General features: G+C 52.4%; 1 protein-coding gene across 2 annotated transcripts; it reads left to right on the top strand.

The window, feature by feature from the left end:
* The first annotated feature begins 4535 nt into the window (after positions 1 to 4535).
* LOC100191933 (Polygalacturonase QRT3) lies at positions 4536 to 7899 on the top strand. 2 transcript variants are annotated; one of them, NM_001137357.1, is made up of 3 exons: positions 4934 to 5370; positions 6335 to 6571; positions 6684 to 7893. In NM_001137357.1, exons 1-3 carry the CDS (start codon positions 5107 to 5109, stop codon positions 7671 to 7673), a joined length of 1491 nt encoding a protein of 496 aa, NP_001130829.1. In that variant the 5' UTR covers positions 4934 to 5106; the 3' UTR covers positions 7674 to 7893. The 2 variants fall into 2 exon arrangements, with proteins under 2 accessions (XP_035820390.1, NP_001130829.1); XM_035964497.1 differs by lacking the exon at positions 6335 to 6571 and having other exon boundaries at positions 4536 to 5370; positions 6684 to 7899.
* Positions 7900 to 9631: the final 1732 nt, after the last annotated feature.

Raw genomic sequence — 9631 nt, 5'->3', positions numbered from 1 at the left:
TCTCACACGTACTCGTAAGGGTTTGTTCGGTTAACTCTCAATCCATATAGATTGAGTGGGATTGGATGGGTTTGAATCCCAAACAAGTCAAACTTTTTTTTTATTTTTTTCAATCCATGTGTATTGGGAATAACCGAACAAGGCCTAAAATGGATGCCGAGAAGGCTGTCACTGGACGCGGAAAGCCACCTGCGGTCCAATACTGGAATTGTATTTTGTGGCCCATTGCCATCTCTAATTGGAGAGAAGGGCTGCTGATTTTCCAAGATCTGTGGACGGACGGGACGCTGCCATTTGTGGCCCAGTCATAGTGAGCAGCCCACGACACAGATAAAGCCCAGGTTCTGTCTCCGGGTTTCCCATCCGAAAAATAGCATAAAACTAGTGATCTTTGACGTATGTATGTACGCTGCAACGGTAGATACTTGTATGTGACCAAATATTGTGGGCGATCAGTGTGTAAAAATCCACCACCCAAGTCCATCCAGAACATGGAGGTGCCGTGTGACGGACTCACGGGTCACGGGCTCGCGCGGCCTAGAAGAAGGTGCGCAACACAATGGTCTCGGAAGTTGACGACATGAGCGACGATTATGATGCGATGTCGTTGGACTTAGGGGCTGTCTGATTTGCTGTCTAAAACGCCACAACGTGTCTAGTTTTTTTTTGTCTAAGTTTAGTTATTTAATTTAAATGACTACGGTTAGATAGATTATGGCGCCTCAAAATGATTCCTCAAAATCAGTTTTAAGCAACATTTAAAAATTAGTGTTGGTAGATTTTAATTCTTTCTTCAACAGATCACTTAAAGCGGTAGATAGATTGTTTCTGTGGAGCCCAAAAACCCTCTCATCTGTACCTATAAATGTACCTACATATGAGGGAGTTTTAATGGATATGAAAAAGTTGAGAGCGTTTTAGAAAAACTCTTGAAGACACGTTTTTGTATTTTTCCTAAAAAACTTAATTTAGGAGAGATTTATGGAAAGCTATTGTAGATGCTCTTACATCATCCTTAAACAGTTAAACGAATGGAGAAATGAGTTTATATTGAGCCCAACCTTTTCTTTTCTTTTCTTAGCTTAGGGCACTATCAACTATGCCTGATTAATCAATCGTACATATATAAATTACGTAGCGGTGCCTCTCGGTAAACATATATGCATCTTCTTTTTATGAAGCGGTTGTTGACGACAGCTTCTACCCTCTCTTTTTATTAACTCGATGATGGCGCTTCCCCGTATTCCGTCAAATAAATGAAGCGACTATATACATATAAAAAAAGTAAGAAATTTTAGGCGATGCGACAAACAGGTGTACCGCGCGTGCACACGATTGTCAAATCTGGACCATAAACCTTGCCTAATTGTTCCCGGCCGTCTTTGTATGGCCTTGGGTCCCGGTCCTGGCAAGTTATTACGCAACATGAAAGAAGAAGAATATGGACTGAACCAAACACAGAGGAAGAGCGCGGCGGATATAACGCTGCCACACCAGGTCCAGGTGCGTCCCTTATTTGGTCGCCGTATGTTAGGTGCGCGATCGGATGGTCTAGGCATGGGAGGATAGTTTCTTTCTAGAGTAAAATCTACCAATTAATGTGGTCAATTTGTACAACAATGTGACAACTGCGAATTGACGGTGCCATATGTGGATGTGGTAGTTTTTATTTATCTATGTAACTATTATCAGTCTTTTCCTAATCAATGTTTTCATGATAGTTTTTATGAGTATTATTATTATTATTATTATTGTTATTATTATTATTATTATTTTCATGGTAAAGCACGGACACATGCCTGTATATCGACCAGACGTATCGACGACGGCACCGTAAGCACGGACACATGCCTTCTTTTTTCTTTCTATTCTAATTCCAGCACGGTTTTCCTTTTTCCAACAACGTACGCGCGCGGGTCGGGGTAGGCAGGCGTCGTACCGACTCAGGCACCGTACGTACGTAGCCGTTGGAGCGTGTGATTTGTTTAGGCGGCAGGACATGTCAACATGAGCAGGCATGCCGTCCAAGTGACGTATGGTTGTAGGCTCAGTAGCTGGGTTAGGTCACGTACGTACTTGCGTCGGCGTACGTACGCTTCCGTGAGGCGCAGTTGCGAACCATTCATTCGTGAGCCGCTCACTTTCCTCCCTCTGCGTACGCACGCACGCACCTTTTACGTTTGCCTTTTTTGTAATGAAAAAAAAACTCCACATGGATCGATCAGCTAGCTGCGTGACAAGTGACGGTGATGATGTAGCTGTGAGACTGTGAGTCGTCGGTTCAATGTCTGACCCGATCCTAACAACTATGGTTGTTAGAAGCTGTGTACGCATATGTAAAGCAGCACGTACGTACTTGCGTCGGCGTACGTACGCTTCCGTGAGGCGCAGTTGCGTGCAGTTAAACGGCACCATGCAGATGCGAACCATTCATTTGTGAGCCGCTCACTTTCCTCATCTCCCTCTGCGTACGCACGCGCCTTTACGTTTTCCTTTTTTTTTTATAAAAAAACAAAACTCCACATATCATGGATGGATGGATCAGCTAGCTGCGTGACAACTGACGGTGATGATGTAGCGCTGTGAGACTGTGAGTCGTCGGTTCAATGTCTGACCCGATCCTAACAACTATAGGGTTGTTAGAAGCTGTGTACCCATGCTGCTGCAGCGATGCATATGGCGGGCCGGCGTAGCTCACCGAACCATCCATCCATGATGCATCTGACGCGGCAGAGGGGCCGGGCAACGCCGCAACGGCAAGAAGTCGAACGAAAGCCCGCCCACCCACCCGCCGGCCGAACACGCAACGATCTCGATCGGCTCATGAACACCTGCAGTCCTCTATCCAGGCAGAAGAGTCTACTAGTGATGCACCATACCGATCGAGAAACTTTTTACCAAACCATCTGACCGGTGCCGGGGATGCATGGTCCGTAGATGAGACCGGTCCAGGCGACAAGCACGTAACATGCAGAGACATACGTACTGCTACTGACGACGACGGCTGGCCAGGCAAGTTTTCTTTCGTTCCACGGTTTCCTTTTCCCAACAACGTACGCAGGACACTACGGGGACAGGGGGGGATCGGCGATGTGGCACCGTAGCCGTGGCCGGATATGATCGAGCGCGTTTTTTTTTAGGCGTGCCAACGTGAGCTAGCATCGCCGTGCAAGTACGTAGCAATGTAGCATGGTGGATGGACCACCAATTACGAGGAGGCGGCGCATGGTTGTTAAGCTCATTAGCTGGGTTATGTTACGTACTTTCGGTCGGATTGGGATGTTACGATCGAGTACATGTTGTTTGAAGCTGTGCGTATGCAATGCAGGTGCAGCGATGCATGCATATGGCGCGCGTGGACCGTAAAAGTCACCGAACCATCTGACGCGGCATGCAGCATAAGGAAGGACGGAGGACCAGTCGTCGTCATCGACCAGTCACCAGCGCCACAGCATGGCACGCGACTACGCGAGGACGTTGCTCTGTCCGACGCCCACGCACGGCACGGCACGGACACGAGCCGCACAGATGGAGATGGACACAGGCACACAGCTGACCTAAGCGCCGCTGGACCTTGGAGCAGGGGCGCCGGCGGTTGTTTTCGGATCGAGAGCGTCGTGAACTCGTGATCGGCCGGCCGGATCCGTTGGTCACCCGGCCCGTTCCGTCCGCGAACAAATCAAACCTAGCGCTAACAGGCATTGTACGTAGTACTGCACGCACGCTTATTAATTACCATCGTAACTCATCGATCAGGCATCATGGCTAGAGCTGCTCGACGATCGTCTGGCAGGCCAGGGACGCTTGTTCGTAAAGCGTTTGCTCTGCGAACTTATGATACTCCAGTGCTCTCTTTTTCCCGGCCTTCTGCGACTTTTAGGTTCAACGGAAATACGATGCTTTTTTTTGTGTGTGTGGAGACACGATCGTCGTGCCTTCCAAGTGTAGGGAGCAAGCATGTTCAGTCAGGTCAGTTGGAAAAGATGACAGCAAAGCGAGCACTGAGCAGCACACTCACTCACTCCACAGTGCTCCCACTCCCCTTTTTTTCTTCTTCTTATTTCTTTCCGAAGCTACCTCCAAGGTTAAGGACCTCCGCTCCGTTACTTCCGAGAAATTCACAGCATCTCGCCTGCGTACAAAGGAAGGGGAGAAGAGAGAGAGAGAGAGAGAGAGGGGGGGGGAAAGGAGAGCGTGCGGAGCACCCATAGAAAGCAAAAAGGCAAGGAGCGGAGGGAAAAGATGGTGAAGCAAAGCAAGTGAGGAGGAAGGCAGGCGAACAACCAAGTCGGTCGGAAGCAGAGCAGAGGGAAAAAGAATCCCCCTCACAGCAAAGCAACTTTTTCTTCAACAGCGGGGGCACCCAGACCCAGCCAACACACCAAGCAAGCAGGTGCACTGCAAAGCACTTCTAGAACCTGGATTCCCGGTCCCGGCCCAGCGGCCCTTGGATGATGAGTAGAGTTATATTACCGTTGGGTAAAAAAAGATGAGGTGGCAATCATGTCCGCGTGAGCTTTGCGGACTTGAGAAATCAGAACGGGTTCGGTCTGCACGCATTGCGCTTGCGGCCGGAGCGCTGGCGGAGGCGCGGTCAATAGGGGGCCGTGGTATTCAATGGCGTAGTTGGACGCTGCGCCTGCGTGCGCTGGCTGGAGTTTTTACATTGGCAGGACCGAACGAACGAACGAGTGAATGACCAGCTGCGGTTCCGTTTTTCGGTCGGCCTCCGCTGTTGAAGCAGAGCATGCGAGCAGAGTACGATGGGGTGGGGGAAAAATGACCCTTTCCACCTGCCTTGTAACCATCGCGGCAACATGGGCGCGCCACCAAGCCTTATTAGCTGGTGGACGGCGTTGGCGTCTCACACAGTCACACCACCTATATATCCTCCTCCTCCTCCATGACTACTCTCTGCTGTGCTGCGCAGGTGCAAGTGCGACCCAACCCAGCCGGGAAAGGAAAGAGGAAAGGGAGGGAGGGAGGGGACCGTTGCAGTTGCAGCCATTGATGCGCCAGCAGTAGCGCCAGCAGAGCGGAGCGGAGCGGCACCGGCCTGCAGCTCAGCGCCAGGCTCAAGAGACCGATAGGGCAAGGGGGTTAAGCATGGAGCCTGCGGCGGGACGGAGAGCGAGATGTCTGCTGTTGCCTCTACTTGTGGGGGCTCTCGCCCTCGCATTGGCCGGCGCTGCGACTGCGACCGCGTGGCCTCACCCTCACGGCGGCGCCGCCGGTCTTGGACATGGCGCTGGCGCCGCAGCCGCGGGTGCGGGCAGGCCGGGCGGCGCCGAGCGCTGGTACAGGGATCTCGCGCTCAGGAGGATGGAGAGCGTCAGATCCTCCTTCGGGGCCAGAAGAGATTTGGCGACGGTGCGTCTTTCTTCGTCGCACGCTTTTCTTTCCTCCAGCTTTCGCTTCTTTGTTCTTGCTTGTCACTCGAGTGCGGGGTGTTCGTTGCTCTTTGCTCCTGCCCTCTTTTTTTAAAATAAAAAAAAACATAATATATTGTTTTTTAATCCATCCTACGGTCCCGTCCTCTTTTCCCTTTACAGTAATGAGTTCTTTAATGGCCAGCTCGTAGTAGTCTCGTAGTACACAGACACCTGGCTGGCTCTGATCATGCTCTTGGGAGGGTGTATGTACGGTACGTGCACCAGCTAATTAGAGATACACGGACAGATGCGTCGGTTTTGCTTTGCAGCTAAGCTTCCACTACCACTACTGCTGCTCCTGCCAGTACAATATCTCTCGCATTTTGCAAGAAATGTCACGGCGTTTAGCAGTCACCAACCAAGGTTGGAGCTTTGCGATTAAAAGTAACAAACAAAACCAACCCCCCACCGTCTCGTTTTCCGCCGGCCGTCACTGTCGATGCTCAGAGGATCCAATCATCCGAGCCTTCCTGGAGAAACATGCTGAAAACGACGTCAGGCTCGTCGCCTCGTCGGTCAGCCAAGCCAACCACCACCACCACCCATAGGCCATAGGGCACGAGTCAATAGGCGAGCCGTTTCACCGCCGTTGCATCAGGTTCTTGACCGCAGCAAAACTACCCCCGCCTGCATTTTCGTCAAACCAAACTTAGTACGGCATTGCCTCCCAGTTTCCCCATCGCCAGCACCAGGGCCAGTGCCACGCCAACCACCGCTACCTGCTCCGCGCCAAACGCCAGTTGCTTTGCAGCTACTCGTGCAGCCGTGCCCGCCGCACACGGTTGGCGCCAGTCTTAAGTTCACCGGCAAAGCTTGTTTCTTTTTTTTTTTTCTTTTCTACCCTTGGGAAGTCTGAACTGTACTGCCACGTCTGTCTGACCTGGCGTGGATGGACGGCGCAGGCTTCCGCGAGCGCGCGGGTGTACCACGTGACGGACTACGGCGCGGACCCGACCGGCGCCGCCGACGCCACGGCGGCGATCAGCAAGGCCATAGCTGACGCGTTCCGCCCGCCCACCAACGCCACCATGACCGGCGGCATCCCCGACCTCGGCGGCGCCGAGGTGCACCTCGACGGCGGCACGTACCTCATCAAGGGGCCCCTCACGCTGCCGGCATCCGGCGGCGGCAACTTCAAGGTGCCGATCATCCTCCTCGTTTTTGCTTGTTTGTATACTATAGTAATCATGAGGTTCCCTGTTGCTGCCTGGCCCTTGCACCGCTTAGTGACACGTACGTTGCGTGGCGCAGATCCACAGCGGGTCGCTGCGCGCGTCCGACGACTTCCCGACGGACCGGTACCTGATCGAGCTGTCGGCGGCCAAGAGCGGCCGGAGCTACGACTACGAGTACGCCACGCTGCGGGACCTGATGCTGGACTGCAGCTACCGCGGCGGCGGCGTGGCGGTGGTGGACTCGCTCCGCGTCGCCGTCGACAACTGCTACGTGGCGCACTTCGCGTCCGACGGCGTCGCGGTGCGCGGCGGCCACGAGACGCTCATCCGCAACACCTACCTCGGCCAGCACATGACGGCCGGGGGCGACCCGGGGGAGCGCGGCTTCACGGGCACGGCCATCCGCCTCGACGGCAACGACAACTCCGTGTCCGACGTCGTCATCTTCTCCGCGGCCACGGGGATCATGGTCACCGCGCCGGCCAACTCCATCTCCGGCGTGCACTGCTACAACAAGGCCACGGGCTTCGGCGGCACCGGCATCCACCTCAAGATCCCGGGCCTCACGCAGGCGTGGATCAGCAACTGCTACATGGACTACACCAGCATCGTCGCCGAGGACCCCGTGCTGCTCCACGTCTCCGGATCCTTCTTCCTCGGCGACGCCAACGTCGTGCTCAAGGCCGTCAGCGGCGTCGCCAGGGGCGTCCAGGTCGTCGGCAACATCTTCAGCGGCCGGGACAAGGGCGTCGACATCGTGCAGCTGGACGGCGCCTTCGCCACCGTGGACCAGGTGTACGTGCAGCAGAACTCCGCCACGGGGATGACCGTCAGGTCCACCTCCGCGCGCGCATCGCTCGAGGGCAACGGGACCTCCTGGACGCTCGACTTCTCGCCGGTGCTGCTGTTCCCGGACCGCATCGGCCACGTGCAGTACTCGCTCGTCGCCGGCGACGAGTTCCCGGGCCACACGCTCCGGAACGTGTCCGGGAACCAGGTCGTGGTCGCCACCGACAAGGCCGTCTCGGCCACGGTCCACGTCTTGGTGGACCAGAACAGCGACTGAGATAAGATAAGAGACACTCGAGAGTGCCTGCGTGCACGCAGTATGCGTGCTGCTGCCTGCTCGCGCGGCTGCTGCGGAGCAAGGCGTTATTCCTTCGTTTCTTTCTTCTCCAAAATTTCAGCCATTCATGTCGTCGGGAAGATGACAATTGTTTGATGCGACAAAATGCTCCAGAATGGATCATTCTTTTGCTGTATGAAATGAAATGATTCAGAAGCTCCATCAATCTGCGTACCAAGACATAAAACATGTGTTGCTGACTAGCAACATAAGCATGCAAGTAATTATGAGAAAACGACAAAAAACAGGATGTGGGGTTACTTTCACTTGCAGTAGGAGTAGATCTTAGGTGACATGACATGATCCTCACCTGGCCAGCCTGTTTTCTGCTCACCAGTCATTCTCAGCTGTACCAGAAAATGGTCCTCAAAGCATGCAAGCTAATCATTCTCCCTTCATTGCGCTCTAGCCCTATCACGACCAATAGGATGTGGTGGTTTGGCACTATCGAGCGATGTGAAGCTATAATTGCCCTCCACGTTAAGGTGATATTGTTTGTTCCTGTCACCAAAGTTATATTCAACATGCCACACGTACCAGTTTGGTTGATCACGAAGTGCACACCACATATGATCTAGCTTGAATTCTGTTTTGTTGGACCTATTGCAGAAGTTATCCTTTACCGCTTTGAGCAACTGAGCATCATCCGATCCGCTAGGCTAGGTCGCTGACTTGTAGCTGTTGTTGAAGAGATTCTCCATTTGGTTGCATGTGGAACCATCGATCCTTGAGCTGCTTGGCGTTACGCTGGCAAGGAGGTTTGGTGGTGAAGTTGTGCGTGGCCACTATTTGATCCCAAAAGGTCAATCCTTTTTTTGTCGTTCCGTTAACAGGGTCAACAAAGTGCATTAACCACACGTGTGCCTACAAATTTACAAGCTCACAAAATATTCTCTACTTGTATGAAATTTATAAAGGTACGTGTGTACTTACAAATCTTTCATCCTTTGTCGTAGTCCAGTCCCATCATTGTTGAAACTGCGATGCATTGGAGTAAGAGGATTGTTTGGAGACCGCCTCGTTGTGGCTGCTTGGTGGCACTATCGTGTCCGAGGGAGTAGAACAAGAAGCACGAGCACCACAAAGAAAAGCATATGGAGGAGGATACCGATAAGTGAAAGGTTGTCGAGGACAAACATCGATGGAAAGGGATTCATTAGCGCTAGGAGGATGAGGAGTGTCATTTGTTGGATGCTCAATAGTAGGAGAGGCATCATACATGGTCGATATGGATATGGAAGAGGAGCATACGGGTATGGAAAGAGAGGTTGCAGAGGCCATGGGGATGAGCATGAGCTTCATCTCGATGATGGTGGATGGAAGAAAGATCGTTGAAAAATACTTGCTCCACACCAGTAGGGTCTCAAGATGTTGCGGAGATTGATCGCTCAACAAGTTCGTGAATGTTTCATAGTTTAGACTCCACCTCGAATCCATATCGAAATGGAGGTTTGAAAATAGCTGAAACAAAATGGAGACAAAAGTGTGTGAATGAAGGAGAGGGTTTGAGAATTAAAGGCGAAAGTGTGTGAACAAATCCAAACAACCTCCCTCTTTTTACAGTGGTTTCAATTTTTTTGATTTATTGGTTTTTTTAAATTCAAACGAATGAAATAATTCAGACCAATCATAGACGGCTACAATAACCACCGACCACTGTTACCGATCAGACCCAGTCGGTAACGACTGCGACCCCAACGCGTCGATCAGTACCGAGCGCGCCCGCCCCAATGTGGCCCCTGACGTCCGCCCCGACCAGTTGGCCGACAGCTAAACCGATAGGCCAATTTGGCTAGTGTAACACTCGCCCGACTCAGTACTGATCGCTTGGAGCGCCACGACAACGGTCAGTACCGACCGCCGCTGGCACTAGCCTTAGTCAAGGGAGCGTTAACACT

Source organism: Zea mays, chromosome 2 (genome assembly GCF_902167145.1).
Source record: "Zea mays cultivar B73 chromosome 2, Zm-B73-REFERENCE-NAM-5.0, whole genome shotgun sequence".
NCBI lineage: Eukaryota > Viridiplantae > Streptophyta > Magnoliopsida > Poales > Poaceae > Zea > Zea mays.
This window is presented reverse-complemented; position numbering and strand designations above follow the sequence as displayed.